At 51.7% G+C, this 21,799-nt stretch overlaps 1 protein-coding gene across 1 annotated transcript; it reads left to right on the top strand.

Moving 5' to 3' along the window:
* Window positions 1–6,238: 6,238 nt before the first annotated feature.
* Window positions 6,239–20,070, top strand: TXLNA (taxilin alpha). Its single transcript, XM_084609700.1, has 11 exons — window positions 6,239–6,446; window positions 7,960–8,210; window positions 9,200–9,538; window positions 11,170–11,261; window positions 12,998–13,168; window positions 14,068–14,262; window positions 14,870–14,989; window positions 15,342–15,416; window positions 16,102–16,194; window positions 16,832–16,927; window positions 17,469–20,070. Exons 2-11 carry the CDS (start codon window positions 7,994–7,996, stop codon window positions 17,784–17,786), a joined length of 1,716 nt encoding a protein of 571 aa, XP_084465826.1. The 5' UTR covers window positions 6,239–6,446; window positions 7,960–7,993; the 3' UTR covers window positions 17,787–20,070.
* Window positions 20,071–21,799: the final 1,729 nt, after the last annotated feature.

The following is a 21,799-nucleotide window of genomic DNA, read 5'->3' as shown; positions in this document are numbered from 1 at the left end:
TAAACAGCACAGCCTCTTCTCTCATAAGCTGTCTTGGCATGTTCTCACAACCCAGCAGTCCAGTTAGAACTCATGAATGTTCTGACCTTTTTAAAGGGTGCAGTAAAGCTTCAACTATGACAGTGTCGAACCAAGGTGTCCCAAAGGGGCTTATAACATTGCAGTAGCAAAAAATGGAAGATCCATTGATGCAGAGGCCTTGTATAGTACTAAAAACTGATTCAAATTCTAGTGTTAAACTGGTCTAAATCCAGATGGACTTCAGCTTGGTTCTGTATTTAGCCAGGTTAGATACTTGCTAATATGTTGCAAATTACCAGTGATGTCTAAGCAAAGTACTACTTTCTCTTGACTATCAGAAAACAGAAGATTCTTAAGGCTGCCCACAGTAGGTACCATTCTGTCCTGTCATAAGAAATGTGAGGACCTTACCTCAGTGAAGTTTTGGATCTTAGCCAAACGTACAGACTAAAATCTCCATTGTCACATTTCCTAATCCATAAGCGTTGGGGCCTGTATGCCATGCTGTAAAACAGCACTAGTGCTGAGCTTGCATTCCTGACAGTCTCCTTCTGAAAACTGAATTGCATGAGATTGGTGTGGCAGACATCTCCAGATTAAGGTGATGATGGGGCTAGGAGGCTGCTAACTCATATCAGAGTGATCCCTTTGGAATTACTCATTTTAGTGCAAAGCATCCCAGGCTTCTAGTATCTCCATCAGTTAGAACATTAGAATTAGCTAGTCTAAATTTCTAGTTTTCTCCTTTGGCCCTGCGTTAATGTCATCTTTAATACCTTATCACTTCAGTTTGGGGCTAAGATTTCATCCTTTTACTGTGTGGAGCTTGAGCTACTTCAGTTGACCTAAAGCAAATAAGCTCTCTGTATTGTCTGAATTTGTTGATCAAGGGATGTATATATCCTCCTTCCATTTAAGACTTGACCTGTGCTTGGTGTCTTATAGACAGGCAGCTGTAGTCAGAACACGCAGTAGCTGCCTGCATAACAGAACTGTTGCAGTGACTTCAAAAGAGCCCTAAAGGAGGTGGAGCTCTTCATCTGAATCCTACTTTCCTTTCCTTCACTGGAGGTGCAGATCTAGTTTCTCTAGTAAACCTGAACTCCTGCTTGCCACTTACCCTTCCATATTACAGATATGGTAAACTCCTGAGTGAATAAGCCTTTTATCAGCACAGGTCTATGCAAACTCCAAAATAATCCAACTGAATATTTTTATGTTAAGAAATGACCTACAACCAGTGTCACAACTGATCAGGATTTTAAAATTAATTCTGGGGAGCACAAGAGGAGAAGAGATGGGTACAACTGTCAGACCCAGCTACAATACTGGGCTGGAGAAAAGGCTACTGGAGAGTGAATAGTGTTTTGGAAACTTTCCTCATCTGTTCTGGATCCCTCTTTGGAAACTGAAGATGTCTACCATTTTTTAGAAGCAAACTGTTACAGGCCCTAGGAATGGCATTTAAAAGGCTTATTCTGCTGCAGTAACAGTGCTCAAAGCATTAACCCCTATGAAGCCAAACCCCCGGGGTGGAGCTGGTGCTGTGTTCTGATTTTTTTTTTTTTTTAATCCGCTCATGTGTGGGTTGTGTTATGAAACCACTAGTGAGCATGGCACAAAGGGGAGGAATAGTATGTGACTGTTTACCCAAATCAAAAGTCTGGGAACGGGACTTCAGGATGTAGCCACATCAACAGCCAACAGTGATTCAACTTTTTTTTTTAACTTTTCATTTATAAAAGTCAAACAACTCTGGCTATTTTTCCAATGTGTGGCCCTTTAGAGGTACATTATAGCTGTACCACGGTTGGTTGATAGGCCTTGTGAGGATATACACCTGACTCTAGTGTGGACTAGTATGATGTGTACAGATTAAAGATATTTATACACATTCAGAGTTAAAAATGTATCTAAGTTTCCAACACTGTAATAGATACAATGCAAAATAAAGAGTCTGTTCCAAAGCTGCTCTTGGTGCTCAGTCTGTCTGGATTATTTTGTGTCAAAATTTAGGGATCCTGGCAGCTGGGCTAAAGTGTACCAACAGGGTGCCCACATATGAACAGAACATCCCACTACCAAAGAGCTCACATGCCAATATACTGGTAAAATCATAGTGACTTATTTATTGGCAAACTGCAAGGAAAACTCTCCAAAAGCTTGGATGGAGGATTGCTTATAAATGTTCAATGTGTAAAAAGCTGACATGGGCAAAGGACCACTTTGCAGGGCAAGCACATCTTCTGTCTGCCAATAAATTTGAACTGTACCAGCCCAGTCCTTGCCTATTACTATATTAGGATCAGCCTGTCATGCTTATTTCACTCTTTAACCACATAGCTGGAGGAGGAAAAAGTACTAATCAAAGCAGTCTTCAAACTCTGCATTCTGTCCTTTCCACTCAGCTGGGACTGAGCATTCCTAGCTGTAGGAGACTATTTGTAGTAAGACTAAGCCCAAACTATAAAAGGTAGTACACACTACTTTAACCATCCTATATCCCAATTTTGGATGGCATGTAGGCAGCACTGTGGAAATGGAGACAGGTCCCTGCCTCAACATGCTTGCATTTTAAATTACCCAACTAATTCATTCACAGGGGCAAGGTTTAATTAAACAGCATGATGCATATATTGTAGATCATATTGGAGACTTTCATACAGGTTACCTGATCCAGCAGTAATTAATCCATGAGTGTGCTGTTACTACATGTTAACTACTGGGGCTGCAATTTTCTTCCAACCTTAGTACAGTAGAACCTCAGTTATGAACTGACCAGTCAACAACACACTATTTGGAATCAGAAGTACACAATCAGGCAGCAGCAAAAAACACATACAGCACAAGTACTGTGTTGAATGTGAACTACAAAATCTAAAAAGGAAAGTTTTTTTAAAAATTGCCAAAGTAAGGAAACTTTCTGTGCTTGTTTCACTTCTTCTGCATAGTAGTTTCAAAGCTGTATTAAGTTAGTGTTCAGTTGTAAACATTTGAAAATAACCATAATTTGTTCAGAGTTACAAACAACCTCCATTCCCAAGGTGTTCGTAACTGAGATTCTACTTTCTGTCCAGACTGATTTCTTCTTTAGACAAAATGTGGCCCTCTAAAGAAGACATCAGTGTCAGAGGGTGTTGTGAAGGCCAATACTATAACAGGGTTCAAAAGAGAGCTAGATAGATTCATGGAAGAAAGGTCCATCAATGGTTATTGTCCAGGATGGAGAGGAATGGTGGCCCTAGCCTCTGTTTGTCAGAAGCTGAGATTGGGTGACAAGCAATGTATCACTTGATAACCTGCCCATTCTCTTTGGGGCACTTGCCAGCAGCCACTGTCAGAGGACAGGATACAGGGCTTGATAAACCTTTGGTCTGACCAAGTATGGCTGTTATGTTCTCTTGGTTACCTTTGCTGAGTAAGCAGTATGTTGCAGCCCAGACCTGTTCCTGGGGATCAAGTGTACAACTCAGCCTGCCACAGTTGCAGAACCAACATGTAAAGGATGAGGAACGCAATTTCCATCTTAGCTAACATCTGTTCCATGTTTGTATGGAACAGTGCAGCTGTTCCCCAAACAGCTTAACAGCCACTCATAGAACTCAAACTTCCTTTGTATAGTAGCTAGGGCTACATGGCCTAGCCTATGTCTGTTTCCATTCAGTCATTTTCTTGACTTTATCAGTGGCACACATTTGCTCCAGACCAAGGCTACCCTTCTACCTGCAGTGCAGCTTAGGGCATTTTAATCTGCGCTGGGGTACAGGTAAACTCTTAACATTAAGGTGGCAAAGTAGCTTCTGCCTGTCCTTTAGGATTGCCACCTTTTAAATTGCACAAAATTGAATACCTTTGCCCCAGCACCTGTCCCACCCCTTCTCTAAAGCCCAACCCCATCACTCATGCTCTTCCCCCCCCCCCTCACTTTTACTGGGCTTGGGTTGGGGTGTGGGAGGGGGTGCAGGCTCTGGGGTGGAGCAGGGGATGAAGGGTTTGGAGTGTAGGAGGGGGCTCAGGGCTGGGGCTTGGGGTGCAGGAGGGAGTTCCAACCTGGGGCAGGGGGTTTAGGCTCCAGCCAGGCAGCACTTACCTCAGGTGGCTCCCAATCAGTGGTGCAGCGAGACTAAGGCAGGCTGCCTGTCTGCCCTAGCTCCATGCTGCTCAAGGAAGTGGCCAGCATGTCTGGCCCCAAGGCACAGGCAGATGGCAGTGCACACTGCTCACACCACCCCTGCAGCTCCCATTGGCCGGGATTCCCGGCAACTGGGAGCTGCAGAGCCAGCGCTCAGGGCAGGGGCAGCACACAGCAAGAAGCCTGCCTGAGCCCCACTGACTTAACAGCACTGCCAAGGTCCCTTTTTGATCAGGTGTTCCAGTTGAAAACCAGATGCCTGGCACCCCTTCCTGTGCTCCACCTGTAACGCTTGTCAAACACAATCAACAAAAAAGATGCTTTTGTCACTTCCTAAAGCAAGGGGGAAAGGTTGCAGGGGAGAGGAGAACTAAACCTGCTGCTGAATTTATGGTTGAGATATTGCAGCAGCCAGGCTAGTGCATGAGGCCTCCCCTTTCCTCATAGCTCCCCACCCCAGCGTGTGTGTCTCCCTAGCCCTTCTCCTCACAGCTTCCCCCCACCCCCAGGTTAGTGCCTCCCTGTCCCCTCCTCATGGCATCCCCTCTCCTCACAGCTCCCCGCCCCTCAGGCTAGTGCCTCCCTGCCCCCTCTCCTCACGGCTCCCCCCCCCCCCCGGGCTAGCGCCTCCCTGCCCCCTCTCCTCACGGCTTCCCCCCCCCCCGGGCTAGTGCCTCCCTGCCCCCTCTCCTCACGGCTCCCCCCCCCCCCGGGCTAGTGCCTCCCTGCCCCCTCTCCTCACGGCTCCCCCCCCCCCTCGGGCTAGTGCCTCCCTGCCCCCTCTCCTCACGGCTCCCCCCCCCCCTCGGGCTAGTGCCTCCCTGCCCCCTCTCCTCACGGCTCCCCCCCCCCTCGGGCTAGTGCCTCCCTGCCCCCTCTCCTCACGGCTCCCCCCCCCCCGGGCTAGTGCCTCCCTGCCCCCTCTCCTCACGGCTCCCCCCCCCCCGGGCTAGTGCCTCCCTGCCCCCTCGGGCTAGTGCCTCCCTGCCCCCTCTCCTCACGGCTCCCCCCCCCCTCGGGCTAGTGCCTCCCTGCCCCCTCTCCTCACGGCTCCCCCCCCCGGGCTAGTGCCTCCCTGCCCCCTCTCCTCACGGCTCCCCCCCCCTCGGGCTAGTGCCTCCCTGCCCCCTCTCCTCACGGCTCCCCCCCCCTCGGGCTAGTGCCTCCCTGCCCCCTCTCCTCACGGCTCCCCCCCCCCCGGGCTAGTGCCTCCCTGCCCCCTCTCCTCACGGCTCCCCCCCCCCCGGGCTAGTGCCTCCCTGCCCCCTCTCCTCACGGCTCCCCCCCCCCGGGCTAGTGCCTCCCTGCCCCCTCTCCTCACGGCTCCCCCCCCCTCGGGCTAGTGCCTCCCTCCCTCCCCCTCTCCTCACGGCTCCCCCCCCTCGGGCTAGTGCCTCCCTGCCCCCTCTCCTCACGGCTCCCCCCCCCCGGGCTAGTGCCTCCCTGCCCCCTCTCCTCACGGCTCCCCCCCCCCCCGGGCTAGTGCCTCCCTGCCCCCTCTCCTCACGGCTCCCCCCCCCCCCGGGCTAGTGCCTCCCTGCCCCCTCTCCTCACGGCTCCCCCCCCCCTCGGGCTAGTGCCTCCCTGCCCCCTCTCCTCACGGCTCCCCCCCCCTCGGGCTAGTGCCTCCCTGCCCCCTCTCCTCACGGCTCCCCCCCCCCGGGCTAGTGCCTCCCTGCCCCCTCTCCTCACGGCTCCCCCCCCCCCCGGGCTAGTGCCTCCCTGCCCCCTCTCCTCACGGCTCCCCCCCCTCGGGCTAGTGCCTCCCTGCCCCCTCTCCTCACGGCTCCCCCCCCCCTCGGGCTAGTGCCTCCCTGCCCCCTCTCCTCACGGCTCTCTCCCCCGCCACTTAGGGCGCGAGGAGGGGGCTTCTCCTCCCGCTGCCCGCACCACTCCCCCCATACCCTTACTGGCGCGAGGCACGCCGGGAGACATACTAGCGCCCCCTGGCGCGAGGCACGCCGGGAGATGTAGTCGCACCGGCTGCCCGCCTCGAATGCCGCCGCTTCGCTGTATTTCCCGGCAGGCCCCGCGCCGCCCCGCTCGCGGATTGGCTGGCGGGCACGGCGGGTGACGACGCATGCGCTCTCTGTACCCGCTCAGAGGCCCGGGCTGGAGGCTGCAAAACCGCTTGCCCGGTCGCAGAGCTCCGCCGCGGGGACGAGGGGACGCTGAGCGCCGTGGGGACCCGTATGTAGGGGGCTCTCCAATCTGCCGGAGTGCGGCCGGCGGCCGCTACTGATTGGCTGAGGGTAGGGAGCCACGTCAGGGTACTCGGCGGTGACGTCACGCGGTACGTCGGTGATGTCATTGCAGGGTAGGGGTGACGTCCCTGCCCGCAGCCTTGGGGGCAGAGGGCGGGGCCTGGTGAGGGTGTGGGGAGCAGGGGGGCGGCATGTGTGTGTGAATGGGGCAGGGTGGGAGTGGGGCTGGGATCGCGGGGTATCTAGGGCAGCTTGGGGGGCACAGTGCAGGGGGGGCTGGCGTAGGGCGCTGGCAGGGGAAGCTGAGGCAGTGGAGCCTGTGGGCCCTGCAGAGCTGGGTGGGGCACACTGGGTAACGTAGCGATGTGTGCAGCGCGTGGGGTGCCACAGGGAGAGGGGGCATTCGTGACACGGGGGCTGTGTGCAGTGTGGGAAACCGGTGCTGCTGGGCCTGCCTGTGAGAGACGGGCCCATCGTGGGGCCTGTGCACGACTAGATGCCGCGCTTGCCTGGCCCCCATTACTTTTTAACTGCCTCCCCTGGCTTCACGTGGCTGGTTGTGCCCTGCGTTGCCCTCTGAGAAGACTTACCCGTGGGGCGCTATGCCCAAATTTGGGACAACGCTTTCCTCTCATCAGAGGTGGGATCCGAATTGTCCTGGGACAGATAAGCTGCCTGTGCTTCATCATTAGAAGTGTCTCTGAAATGGGAGACTGCAGAGTGGCTGCAGCAATTGCTTTCCCTGTCATCTGCATGGTGAATGAGAGATTGAGGGTGAGAGAGAGAGAGAGTGTATCCCTGGAGGGGCATGGAAATGGAAAGAAGGTTGAATTTGGCCTGTGTCTGTCTGTTGTGTTTCATGGAGCTGTTGATAGATCTCTTTGTTGCTGACCACCAGCTCTTCTTGGAAATTGCATGCTTTCCCTCCAGCCAAATGCACCCGTTGTTTTAATAGACGCTGGTCCCTCTTCTGCCTTGAGGATCCTGATTCAAGATTTTGGCCTCTGTCCATTGCTCCTGAGCTAGGAGGGCCTGTGTGCTTAGTAAAGGCAATGCATTCAATCCTAGAGAGAGAGGTTCTCATGTCAGCCTGCATGGGCCCCTCTAGGCTAATGCTGTGATCCATGGAACTTATTTCCTGGTGGCTTGTGGAATGAAATGTTCTGAGAGCAAAGCATGAAGTGAGGGATGGGAACTTGGGTCCATCAGAAGGCTGCAGTCTGCAGAATACAGAAGTGAGAGAACCATTTACTCCAGGGGTTTGGAGGAGCAGTTTACTCAACTGGAGGAACAGTTATCCAGACATGGAACTCTTTATGGCGAGCGGGATAGCTTGGAGATATGGGAGAAAGGATGCGTGCGCTTTCCAATAGCAGAATGGGGTTCACAAAGCTGCTGTTGAGTGAGAGGCAGCAAATGCGTCTTACAACTAGCAGTGGATGGGGAGGGTCAGTGAAGAACCTTGCTCTCCCAGTTCTGAGTGTGTCGATTCCTGTTGATTTCACCTCACAGTCAGTCTGTTGCAGGGTGGTGATTTCTGCTAAAATCTCATGAATCCTCATTTCTTACAACTAAACTCAGGTGACCTTTCTCTTTCACCAGGGTTTATTGAGACTGAGTGGGGAGAAGAGCATTGATGAAGAACCAAGGTGAGGAGAACAAAGCTGCTTTGCTGCCTGCTAGTCCTCCCAAAATGAACAGCAATCTGGTGCTACAGGAAGGAGTCTTAGCCGAGGCTGCAGCTCCCCCTGAAGCTGGGGACTCCCCAAGCCAGTCCAGGACATGCAACTCTGAGCCTTCTGCTGATGGCAATGCTGAGAGCCTGACCAGTGAGGAGCAGGATAAGAATGAGGGTGTGTTTCCATTTTGAACTGAGTGGCCATGTCTAGCTGTGGCTTTCTCTCTGGGGTGGCTGTTGTAACAAATTTCCATTCACTCACATGCAGGAAGCTTGTGGCTTTAGAAGCAGAGTCCTGGGTTTCATTTCAGGTGTGTGTAATGTCTGTATATGTGCAGTTCCAAAGTAGTAACCGTGTGTATGGGATGGTGGATACAAAGGTGTGAAGATGCATCCACCACTGGTTCTGAGCTGGCTGTATTGAATTATTTACTGTTCACCCATTGCTGTGACCTCTTGGACTTTAGAGTCAAAAAATCAAACAGACCTGCTTTACTGGGCATTATTATTAGTTGTCCCCTCACCACCACCACCCATGAGCCTATACATTTGCTCTCCTATTGGTGCTATAGAAATAACAAAAATAACCCTCCAGCTGGGGAAAGCTCTCTAGTCAAGTAAGTAGTTGGTTGAAATGAACCCTGCCATCCACACTGATGACCAGTAAATTTGGGGTCTGGTGAATGCCCAGTGGCTGCGATGACTTCATCAACTGCTGCCAATCTTCAAGAGATCAAATTGGGATTCTCAGCAGGAGGACCTTACTGACCTTAGCTGTCAGGGTGGTGCATAAGGAGAAAGGTTCTAAACCATATACTTCACTCCAGGAATGGATATTAGTAGGCTGTTCTTATGAAGGAAAACGCACGTTGAGCCTGCTCCCAATAAACGTAGTGGGAGTTTTGCCACCGACAGATGTTGGGAGCCTGGTCATGCTCCCTAGATTGGAAGGGAACTTAGCTAGAAGTGCAGCTCCACTGTCAGAGCAGCTAGTTAGAGATGCAATACCCCAGGAGAATGTATGTTGCTGAAAGTTTGCTGGCCCTGGTAGGAAGCCTTTCCACTGCTCTCTGGTTATTACACAGGGCTACAATAGAGAGGAGCTAGCAGGATAGAAATTGTTAGAGAAAGTGTCATGTGTTTGTCCTCACCTATCTCCCATAGCTTCTCATGTGGAGGAGGAGACAAAATCCTCCCAGCCTGCCACGTGTGATGTCTCTGAAGAGCTGAGCAGGCAGCTGGAGGACATCTTGAACACGTACTGTGTGGATGCCAGCCAAGAAGGTCCAGGAGATGATGGTGGGCAGAGCGAGCCCGTGGAGCCAGACGAAGCAGACAAGTGCCGGAGCGAATCCCCCAGGAACGGCGAGCAGGAGCCAGGCTGCCCTGAGATGAATGGAGAGAAGGAGGGCTCCAAGGGGACCGAAGAGTTCCGAGCCAACGACGAGTGTGGGGAGCGTGATCAGAAACGGGCCCAGGAGAAAAAGAAAGCCAAGGGTCTCGGTAGGGGTTCCTAGCTTTGGTCTGTGGCCACTCTGGGGTGGGGAACTTTCCTCCTGGGGCCTTCCATTTTCATAGTGATTTAACTGCCCTCTGCTAAAGCCACTGAAATAAGCATCCTAGCCATGCACTGCACAGCAATGTTGAAAAACGATATGGCTCCATGTGCCATAGGGATGTGAAGACATATGCCCTGTGCTGCTCAGGCACAGACCAGCCCTGAGCACTGACGAAGTCTCTGAATTCCAGGTGCACACAGTTTTGGGCAGGGCATGTACATACAGCTTTGCGCTTTGGGCCAGGCTGAGTGCACGGCTTCTAAGAACTGTCTTCCCCCACACACACTCTCGATAAAAGAAAAGGATGTAGGTGAGATCCTACAGAGACCATCAGTTATTCCTGCATTTGGGTGAGAAAGTAAATTGCCCTGTTTGATCTGCATAAGCTAGCAACAGAGGATTTCTAAATAGGGTAAGCGTGCAAAACGAGTGTGCAATTGCCTGTCTAATTTGCATCTACGTTTATTGTAATTGCATTTACAAATTAGGCATGAAATTGCACACACAGCTATGCACTAAACTTCTTTCTTCTGCTGCATTTACCGGGGGTTGGGGTGATTTAGCGGTTAAACCTGGACGTGCAAGTCCAAGACTCCCAAGTTCTATTCCCTGCTGAGCCACATGCTGACTGTGCAGCCTAGGTCAAGTTGCTTATCCAGCCATCTATATTAGTATTGATAGGACCCCCCCTGCACTGTAATATCTGAGCATCTCATTGATTTAATATACTTATTCTCATGGGATCTGTGTGCAGATGGGGAACTAAGACTGAGGCTCAGATCTTCAAAGGTATTTAGCTATAAAGCCCTGCAGCCTGACCTGAACCCTGTGGGATTTGACTGCAGGTGTCGGGTCTGGGTCAGGTGGGAAAACAACCAGACCGGCTCTGGTCGGCACTCCTCCTGCCTGGGGGTCAGCACTTGGGTGGCTGCCTGCCCTGCTCATACTGAGCACCACCATCTCGCTGCACCGTGTGCGCTGCAGACTGGTTGTGCTGAGGAGGCACAATGCACACAGGCACTTGCAGCTGCCTCCGCACTGATCCCATGGGCCTGGGGAGAAGATCCAACCCCCCAGCAGGAGACGACAGTGGTGCTGATGCAGTTTCGGGGGTGGGGAAGTGTTGGGGTCAGATTGGGAAACAACTTGACCTTCTTGGGCTTATGTCAGGTGGGCTTGGGTCTGAGTCAGGCTTAAAAATTAGGCCTGGGAAGATTTCTGTTTAGGCACCTAACTCTCATTGAAATCAGTGAGGTGCCTAAATACCTTCTGAGGACCTGGACTTAAGTAACTTTCTCAAGGTCTCACAAGAAGTCAGTGACGGAGCAGGGAATTGAACCTAGGTCTCTGGAGTCCATCCTCCCAAGGAAACAGCCCCAAATTAAATTACACACTGATGGCTTAAATTCTTGTGGAGAATCTGAGAAGTGCATCAGGGATCCTAGCTGTGGTTTTGTGTGTATTTGGAGCAGGGAATGTAGCAGCTTCTGGTTTCCACCTGGGTGTTTCCCCTTTGCCTTGTGATCCAGAGCTCTGGGTGAAAGAGCTGTTTCTGCTTTCTGTCTTGCCTTCCAGGCAAGGAGATCACTTTGCTGATGCAGACGCTGAACACACTGAGCACCCCAGAGGAGAAGCTGGCGGCACTGTGCAAGAAATACGCTGAGCTGGTCAGTTCCTAGCACTACACTTCAGGCTCTAGGGCAGGAGACGTCTCTCACGGCCGAGGGATCGAGATTGTTTGGCGACACAGGAGACAGACGTCCCTAGATTGAGGGGGACAGCCCATGCATACGCTGCAGTTATTTTCACATGAAACATGGCTTCCTAGGCTCTCTGGACACCTGGGTTCAAAAATGCAGCTAGGCCTCAGGTGGAGAGAGTTTGTTAGGCTCAGTCTGTTTTCTAGTGATCATTTAGCCGTCTCTGCACAGCAGAAGTATAAGCGAGTATAGAAGTGCCTTGGGCAGATTGGTATTGTGGGGTTTCCAAGCTCCACCCTGCTATCGATGTCAGGAGTGCTATATATGGCCATTTTAAAGACCGTCTTTCTCTGGCCTGCTAACTTGGACCGTACTCTGCACAGAGAGAGCAAAACAAGCCGGGGTAGGGCCAAAGAGCTCAAATGCAATGAACCAGCTGTGGTGTGCTCCTGAGATAGAACCGGCCCGGTATTCAGTGTCACCCTTGTGCCGTTATATCTGCTGGCAGGTCCCATTTTCCCAACACACTGCACTGAGAGGACAAAACAGTACACAGCCCAGGAAACATAGTGCTTGGGACAGAGATAAGGAGGCTCAAGGGAAGTGCATGCCAAAGGGGAGACTGACTATTCAGAAAGGCAGTACTGTCTAGTGGATGGAGTTTGGGGGGCTAAGAGCTCCTGAATTTTACTCCCAGATCTGATACTGACTCGCTGTGTGGCCTTGGGCAAGACCCTTCTTCTCTCTGTACTTCAGCTTCCCCAACTCTAGAACTGGAACAATTTACCAAGGGTCGGGGTGAATTCTACATCACTGACAATTTTTAAAACAAGATTGGGTATTCTTCTAAAAGATCTGCTCTAGGAATTATTTGGGGGAAGTTTTATGGCCTGTGCCATACAGGAGATCAGACTAGATGATCACAATGGTCCCTTCTGGCCTTGGAATCTGTGAATCTAGAGCAGGGGATAATGCTACCGACCCATCTCTCATGGAGTTTGTGAGGGTTGATTAATACTTAGCATGTCCACAGCACCTTGCATGCAAGAAACCTCACAATCCCTCTACCAGGCGGGTAGCCTCATCACCATTTCACAGGTGTGGAAACTGATGCACAAAGAGGGGAAATCACTGCCCCAGAATCACTGACACAGCCACAAATGGGATCCAGAAGTCCTGACTCCCAGTTTCCCCCGCACCAAACACTAGACATCACTCCCTCTCCACAATATAAGAGCTATTGTAACACCTGAAATAAGCACATGGATATGGATTAGCTGTACAGGGAACGGCCTGACTCAGAGCCTTCCTCACAGAAATAAGTTCCAGCGGAATCCAGAGTAGCAAATGGTGCCCAAAGTGGTTCCTCTAGAGTGATGAGTCCAGGGATAGAGGTGCCCATGCCACTGAGAAAACACTGCACTCCACACCCCACCTTCATCTAACTCAAGGACAGTATTTAATGCTAGAGCCAACCCCTGGCTGTAGGAAAGGAGCTGTGCCCAGTGAGAGCCCTTGCTGGAATGGGGGCCTGTATAAGCCATGGATTTCTCCAGGCCTCATTACTGCAGTGGCTGTTTGCACTGGGATGCTATCGTTATTCTCTTGGGGGCTAGAACATTCTCACCCAGAACCCTCTCCCTGGGGTGTAGCTGGAGTCTGCTTTGCTGCATCTTTCCCTCTCTGCTTCTCCCTCCCTCCAGCTGGAAGAGCACAGGAACTCCCAGAAGCAGATGAAAATCCTTCAGAAGAAGCAGACGCAGCTAGTACAGGAGAAGGATCATCTGAGGAGTGAACATAGCAAGGCCATCCTGGCCCGCAGCAAGCTGGAGAGCTTGTGCCGCGAGCTCCAGAGACACAACCGCACCCTCAAGGCAAGAGCCTCTTCGCTTCCCACCTTGGGGGCTCTGAACATGAGAGAAAGGCACCAACGGAACGGAACTGCTTTCTCTCTCTTCCCCAGATCAGTGGTTCCCAACCTGCTAGGGTGATTGTTCCCATTTACCAGAGTAAGGGCTTGGCTGTACTAGCCATTGCCTACTGCCTGCCATTCGTTAGTGTGCTAATCTTGCACTGCTTCTTCGCTTGCATAGACAGTGAAGACTGGGGATTTGGCATGCCTAGCGAGACTGTCAGGCAGTTTAGAGCAACTGGTGCTTTGTGATGGGCTAGAGCATCTTAGATGAAGGAGTTGTGCAATGGCAGTGCCCTGGCATCCAGCACAGAGGCTCTTTGGTAAGGTGGGAAGCTGGGAGCCTGGAGTACCAGTTGCACTCTTGAGTTTTCGTAACTGGGAACCCCTGGGTAGAAAGCAGTGTCTGGCATTCAGCTGTACCCCACATGGGAGGTCAGTCTGGTCTGTGTGAGACTGTCTGAGGCCAGCCCACTTTCTGCATAGCCCTGCGTTAGATTTCACTCCATGATACTGCCCATCTCTTCCCCATCGCCAAACCTACCCAGCAGAGGACAGGACAGCTGAAATGGGCAGATCTGACTCATCCATCTTGCCTGCCTTTTGTCTCAGGTGGATGGATAGTTGGAGGGGGGGGGTTGGGGGGGCGGAAAGAGCACCAAGATGGGCTAGGGACGGGAGGGTGCAGGGCAGGGGCCACTCAAACCTCTTTCCTCTTTGGCCTAAACAATAGCACCTGTGCCCTGAAGGGCAGGGTGATCTGGGTAAGTTGCTCTGTGGGTCAACTGGTCCAAATGTTCCCTGTGCATTACGCGGGGGATTGACCTGGGTCTCTCTGTTCCTTTTCGTCTTCTCCCATAGGAGGAAGGTGTCCAGCGTGCACGGGAGGAGGAGGAGAAGCGGAAGGAAGTGACATCCCATTTCCAGGTGACGCTGAATGACATCCAGCTGCAGATGGAGCAGCACAATGAGCGGAACTCCAAGCTGCGCCAGGAGAACATGGAGCTGGCAGAGAGGCTGAAAAAACTCATTGAGCAGTATGAGCTGCGGGAGGAGGTGGGGCACCCATCGGAGGAGAAATCCTGGGGCCTAGGAGGGATAGGGTGGGGGCTCTGCAGAGCAGATGGAATCCTGGGCTGGCTGGGAGGGGGATGTTTCCTCTTCTTTTCCTTCACATACACCCCCCACCTGCACCCGCAAGGTGATGTGGATTCCTGGAGACTGGGATGATATTAATTTATGTCATGATAACACTGAACTGCAGTGCTGTTGGCTGCACAGAGCTATTCACCCCAGACCTGCCTGATACTCCTTATCGCCATTTTACAAATGGGAAACTGAGGCATAGAGAGGTGAAGCGAGCCAGTGGCAGAGAGAGGATTAGAACCCAGGAGCCTTGTGCTCTAAGCACCAGACTGGTGCCTCTCCCTTGCAGTCACGTGGGTTATTGGAACTGAAACCATTGAGGTCCCTCCTTCGGTAAGCCAGGTACTATGAACTAGTGGGCATGCCCCACATAGAACTCACAGGGCTCCTGGGTGGCCTGTGGACATGTCCTCCTGGGTCATATGCCCCTCTGCTCCTGTGGAATTGCTGACGCGTTATGTGGGGAGCAGAGCCTAGGTGACCATGTTCGTAACAGCCCCTGTATTTCCCCTGGCAGCATATCGATAAGGTGTTCAAACACAAGGACTTGCAGCAGCAGTTGGTGGATGCCAAGCTCCAGCAGGCCCAGGAGATGCTGAAGGAGGCAGAGGAGAGACACCAGCGGGAGAAGGACTTTGTAAGTCTCCAGCTTTGGCAACTATCTTAGCGAAACCTGTTGAACCTTTTAGTTCTCGCCTCCCTGCTAACGCTTTCCTAAGAGCAGCTGGCCTGTTGGGAGGTAAGGAATTGCCCAGCCAGATCAGGCTGTCCCAGTCCAGTATCCTCTGCAGTGGCCGTCCCCAGCAATAGAAGCCCTGGTCTGTTCTTCAGCACTGGTTGTGCTTCACTATTGGATCAGTGCCAAGCCCCTGCCTTGCAGGTGTGTCTGATTCTGACCCAGCTGGCCCTTCCCGAGCTAGGATGGACTCAAGCTCTTCCCTGGAGTCCAGTTAGCTAACTGCATTCCCATCTCCCTCCTTCTCCTCTAGCTGCTGAAAGAGGCCGTGGAGTCTCAGAGAATGTGTGAGCTGATGAAGCAGCAGGAGACCCATCTCAAGCAGCAGGTGACGTAGCACAGCCCGGGCTGTCTGGCTCTTATGGTTCCCTTCCACCTGCAAAGAGGTGGAAGGAAACCCGTTTCCCTGGGGGAGGAAGGGGGTGGTCTTCACTGGTGTGTTGGCTCCTGGTACAGCGCAGGAGGTACAATGCAGGGTGGGACCTCCCTATGCCTTTTAACCTCTGTGCTTCCTTGGAGGAAGGAGGAGGTCCCAATGTTACCAGCATCTTTCTCAGTGCTGAGGTAGGTTGTTCTTTCACATGGGACAGAAAGCCTGATCCTGCGAGATGCTGAAGTCAGTGGAAGTTGAGGGCATGCACCACCTTGCAGGACTGGGCCTAAGCAAGACGGGAGGATTGTTCCCCTCTGTCTAGTCCAGGACTCTGAGCATAGCAGCTTGGTGCTACGAGTTACACCATAGAGCCCTGAACTCTACTGAATCATAGAATCATAGAATAACAGAGTTGGAAGGGACCTCTGGAGGCCATCTAGTCCAACCCCCTGCCCAGAGCAGGACCAACTGAACCACAAGGGCTTGAATCCTAAGAGTCAGCCCAGTTCTTCACAGAAATCCAGCCTCTCCCATGCTGGACGCTGAACTGGGGAGGAATGGTGAAGGGAGGCTGGAACAAGATGCTTGCTGTGCAGTGTCAAGGTACTTGGCACTGAGCTGTAATTCCCTCTCTCCCTAGCTGGCCCTCTACACAGAGAAGTTTGAGGAGTTTCAGAACACGCTTTCCAAAAGCAGTGAGGTGTTCACTACATTCAAACAGGAGATGGAAAAGGTACTGTGGCTGCCACCCCTATTGGCCAGAGAGCTGGCATGGTCCTCTCTGATGTGTTAGAGCCACTGTCTGCCACCATCCCCACTGGGTTTCCAAGCTGGTAAAGTGGCAACTCCTTGATTACGTGGAGGCCAGCTTTCACCATCCTCAGAAATTTTCCAGGAGCTGTGTACTCCTGGGAAGTAAACCAGTTGGATTCAGCAATCATTAGCAGAAGGAGCTTTCCTGTGCAATGGGGTGGGTGGAGTTGGTCTGGGGTGGGGTGGGAGAGGTTGGTCGAGGGTTAGCCGTGATTGGCAGAGCCTGCACCTGAGCCTTCCCAAAGGTTAGGGGAGTTTAGAGCTGGGTGTGGGGGTGGCTTAGTCCCAGCTCTTGTTCAGGTTTGTTGTGCCCTGGTCAGTGGGTGGTGGGTATCAGAGGCTTGGGGAGGCCTGGTCAATATTCCCTCTCAGTGAAACTGACTCCAGTGGGTGAGATGAGGCAAGGCGGAAGGGCTGCTGCACTTTCCTGGGCCGGCTGGCATCTGACCCCTTGCTCTGGGAATGTCCATGCCCCCTCGAGGGTGCTGTAGAAACTGTCCAATTGCAACGCTCTGTATCACTGTTTCTCTTTTCCTTTTATTGCTGTATTTCTGTAGATGACAAAAAAGATCAAGAAGCTGGAGAAAGAGACCACTGTGTATCGGTCTCGCTGGGAGAGCAGCAACAAGGCTCTGCTGGAGATGGCCGAGGAGGTAAGCCCCATCTGTGGTACCATGCTGCGGCAACTTGTCAGGCGTCTGGTTCAGCTTTGCATTTTGTTGGGTACACTGAGACTGGCAAATAGCCAATGGCGAATGCATCAGAGAGCAATCTAGGGGTTAGAACAGGCAACTGGGAGTAAGTACCAAGAGTCTGGTTCCTGGCTTTGCCTCTGACTCATTGTGTGATCTTGGGCAAGTCCCTTCCCCTCAGTGTACAGAGGATAACGAGACTCACCAAACTAGTGGTGAGGAAGCAAGGGTTAATGATGGTGTTTGAAAGGAAGGTGCTACCGAGATGGACAGTCACTCCCTGTCCCGCAAGGGAACAGGTAGATTGAAGAGGGTGGTGACAGCATATGAATGTTGGGTCCTTTGCTGACTGCTGATATGTTTGCCTGTGAACTTGGACTGTTTCTTCCAGGAGTTTCCCTTTCCCTCTCTTCCCCGGTCTCAGACTCTAGGTTTCTGTCTTAGCGGTAAGACTCTCAATTCCTCACCTTCACTGCTTAGGGACCGTTGACTCTTTTTGCAGAAAACCCTTCGGGATAAGGAGCTGGAAGGGCTTCAGGTGAAAATCCAGCGCCTGGAGAAGCTTTGCCGAGCCCTTCAGACCGAGCGCAATGACCTGAACAAGAAGGTGCAGGACCTGTGTGCCCATACACCCCAGGCCGAAGCAGACACGCTGGAACCCCTAAAGGACCCATCTCAAGACAGCTCTGGTGAGCCAGCACTAGGGGGTGCTGTAGCGCAGCAGTGCCCCAGGGAGGATTGTCTTCGCTCAGCAAAGCCAATGCACTGCACAGAACCTGCGGAGAACCCCGGAGAACTGAGCATAGGAGCTTTGGGTTAGGTTGGGACTGAGGAATGCTCTCGCTGTGCTGACTAAGCAGGTGGAGACAGGGGAAGGGATAGTAACATATGAATGGTTCCACAGACTGATCTAATGTCCTTTCCTTAGTCCCAAGACTGGGGACTTTGAGATTTTCCAGTTTAGGCTTTTGGAGATTTTTTTTTTTTAATATATACATATATATATATGATATATAAAACAATGTGCAGGGCAACATACACTTTTATATATGGATATATATAAACTAGATTGACCCACTTTCCTGCGTGTGCGTGGATATCTAATACACGGATTTTCAACTGATTGGCCCTTTTGCTAAAAGACCTTGTTAGTGGTGGGCTGTGATGCCCTTTTAAAAGCTAGTGCAGCACAGGGGGCCAGATGGGTGAACCGTCTCCAGTCTCTCCCGCCAGCTCATAGCATCCAAACAACTGGAAATGTCACGAGCGCGGTCTGCAGCCGTCCTGCTTTCAACGTGACTTTAAAGCAGAGAGTGGAAATGGGGAGAATTTGAAGCATTTCCCAGCCTTGGATGCTCCTTTTTCTCTTCCTGGTTTAAAACCGACCTGCCTGAAGGCAGGCTGCTGGGGTGTGCTGGCTTATTTTTTCCTGGTTAGCACTTTCTCTTTCCCTTAGAAGAAGGAGGGAAGAGGCTGTTTTACTTTGTCATACAGTCCATGTACTGTATGGGAGCAAAAGGAAATGGAGAAACAGTGTGGGGTCTTGGACACATCAGAAAGCCCCCTAGCAGCCGTCCCTCTGGGCTCTTGATATTTCCAGAACCTGCTGATGTCTCAATAGCCTTATAATTCACAGTTGCCTCTACGCTATACGCACACATGTACAAGTGTATTAAAGAGTTAATCCAAAGGTCTTCTTCCTACTTGTTTTGCACATGAATACCGTGAGGGGGTGAGGAGGTCCTCCAGGTTATTGTCTAGATCCCTTTCCTGTGGAAGGGCCTCTGTGCTGCCCCACGGTAGGTGTTTACAAAGCAGTGGTTCCAGAAAGACAAAACCTCAGCTTTGTCCTTGGCTGAATAGTTGGGACCATGAGCAATGTGCTCTAGGCTCAGCCCCTGAGAAGGGAGTCATGTCCACATGGATAGTCTACTGGCTGTGATGTGTCGCTGCTCCAGTGCTCTGGCAGGCTCCTTTTGACTTTGTCGTAACAGCACCTCATTCACAAGTACCCTTCCCCAGTAACGTACCCATCTGACCGTCTTCCTGGCTGACAGCTGCTCTGCAGGGAAAGATTGCTGAGAGAAATGGATGCATGCAATCTCTCCCTTCAGCAGAGTGTGAGAGCAGCGCACCATTTCTCCATCCTGTCAGTCCCATGAGATGGGGAATCTGCTGCTTTAACCGGTCCTTATGGGGGCAAAATCCCACCGACTGCAGTTTGGGAGTCTTGCCTGAGCAAAGACTTCTGGGATTGGCCCTCAGATAACCATTTCTCTAAACTCCTCCACTCATGTAAATCTCCCCAATCCTCTGCTAGTTTTGAAGCAGGCCTCACTAAAACTTTAGTTCACAATATACTTTTATTTTCAGTACCATCCCCCTTTGATTAAAACCAAACATGATCAGCTCAAGTAAATTTCAGTCACTCTCCACTCTTTTATCTTTCTTAGACTGGAGCCGTTTGGTGGGGAACTTTAATTTTTCTTCCCACTGTTTCTCTTCTGGCAACACTGCTAAGCAGCTTATCTCTAGGCAGCTGCACAGGGCCCTTGTAAACCATCTACAGTGCTGTTTTTGGGATCAGCCAGCAGAAGGTGCTACTGTACACTCATCCTGTCTCCACTTGAAGTTCAAACGGTATTGAACCAGTAAGACTTTTCTGGTTAATGAATTAAGTCTCTAGTGGAGACAGGACCTAACAAGCTGGAATCTTTCTGGTCATCACAGAGCAGGAGGTCTTAGCCTGCTGATTAGCCTGGGTCTCTCTTTAAAGTCAGTGGAACGTACTCAATGGAGCTTGGCTTTGGTTTTGTCTTCTGGCCCCATTGCCTGAAGTATCACTACTGTCAGCTCAGGGAAGTCTCTCTCTGCCTCTCAATGCAAACTGGGACTTACTGAGCAAGAGAATGTATTTACGACCTGATGGGACCACGCCTCGCTTTTGGAAGGTTAGTTAAGGTGAAGGGCTGCAGCCTGTATCCGGACTTTCCTCAGCTCCTGCTGTTTAGAAATCCACAAACTCTTTTTGCGATGGTGCAGATAACCTGTGTGTAGGATCTGTTGTATGTATCTTCATATCCAATAGAAATGCACATAAACTACTTGCTGGTGTGTCTGTATTCTTTCCCCCTACACCATACACAGCGAGCCAAGTTTTCTGTATCTTTCTCGAGAGAATGATGTTCTTTTCCTATATCCTAATTACAGCCTTCATCCACCATGGAGCATACGTAAAATATTTGCAAGTAACCAGGGAGAGCAGGAAATGCTTGGCATGGAGAGGGTCAGGGCTCTGATACCGGTGCGTCACTAGATCCGAGAGCTGTTTGTGGGGTTCCTCCGTAGCAGGGCCCTCCTTTGGGTGTTAGGAGGAAGTATTGATGAGCTGGAAGCCAGTTCAGCATTTTCGCAGGAGCTGGGGTCAAGGTGCAGTACATTGTACCCTTTCCGCGGTGTCTACGTTACAGACGTTTTCCTGCTAGCAGAGCTTTGTCGGTCCGGGATGCGAAGAGCTGTGATCGCTGACTGACTGAGCTGTGCCAACCGAAGCCACTAGTGTAGAGACAGCTATACCACCGAAATGGAACTTTAGCTTGTCTTGGTCAGGGTGGCTGGAACAAGCCATATCAGCAGAAGCAAGGGTTGTTGGTTTTAAGCTGCGTCCACACCAGGAGTATTTTGCCAGTATAGTGCTGTTACAGTTATGATGTAGACATGCCCTGAGCTTACCGTCCTCAAACAGCATTCAAGGAATCAGTTGCTTTACCCCAGGCCTGGGCCTTTGTTCATCACTTGCCAAACATTGGCACCGGGTCTTGTCCCCTGTTCGTCCTCCCCATGCTCTTCTCCTCAATGCCATGCAGCCTCTGTGGCACTGAGCTGCAGTTTTGATTTTGCCCTCATGGGGATGTGTCACTCCAGATGAGCCCAGTTTTACACAGGTCTTGTGGCTGTCGTGAGATGGGCTTGCATTGTATCCTGTCCCAGGGCAGAACAACCGCTCCTGCCTCCTGGTGGAGCTGGGGGTGGCAAAGAACCAGCCTACCCAAGTCGGGATTGTCTTTGAGCATCCCTTCAGGCTGTAAGTGGTGCCTACACTTAAGGAGAACTAGAAGCAGGGATTTCCATTAAGGAGATGTAAAGGGATGAGATCTCAATGGAAACATAGCTTCTCACTGGGCTGTTAGGCAAAGAATTTAGTAATGCACCAGCCCATGGAGCTGGAGGCCTTTGGGGGCTGAAAACTCCCAGGCTTGGCTTTAAATTTAAGGTGTCAGAGGGAAATAGACTCCTCTTGATGCCATCCCAACAGCCTTCCCCTGGTGAGGGTTTCTTTCCTCAGCTTGCTGTGTGACCCTTTGTCCTAAGCACTCCTATGGCTGACCCTGCTCTGAACTGCAGCTACCCTGACGATCTCCCCAAATGGTACCTCTGAAGCGCCAGTCCTCCCATGGCTGTTAATGATCAGCCCGGAAGGGGCTGAGGAGTGGAGGGCAAAAAGCAGGCGGTGCCTTTTGAAAGAGGGAGGGCTTGGCAGGAAGCACTACCTATCAGGAGATGCTGCCCAACCTCCACAGATGTCATGGAAATGGATCCTGCTGCTGGAGCCTGTCAGCACTGTGAGGCTGGGAAGCAGCATCCGTACGGCTTGGATTGCACCTGTGGTGAACCTCTCCCGTCCCCTGCAGGAGACGCACCACTGTGTCCTTGCCAACCAGCTGGGCTGTTGTAGGCTCTGGCATGTGGTGTTCCGAGAGGGGGACTGAGGGTTCCGTTCACCCAGCTGGACCCAAGCCCTCCTTTACAGCTAGCTTTTAACATTTCCTTACC

Source organism: Lepidochelys olivacea (assembly GCF_965140295.1).
Source record: "Lepidochelys olivacea isolate rLepOli2 genome assembly, chromosome: 19".
Lineage (NCBI taxonomy): Eukaryota > Metazoa > Chordata > Testudines > Cheloniidae > Lepidochelys > Lepidochelys olivacea.
Note: the sequence above shows the minus strand (reverse complement) of the source record. Positions and strands in the feature narration are given on the sequence as shown.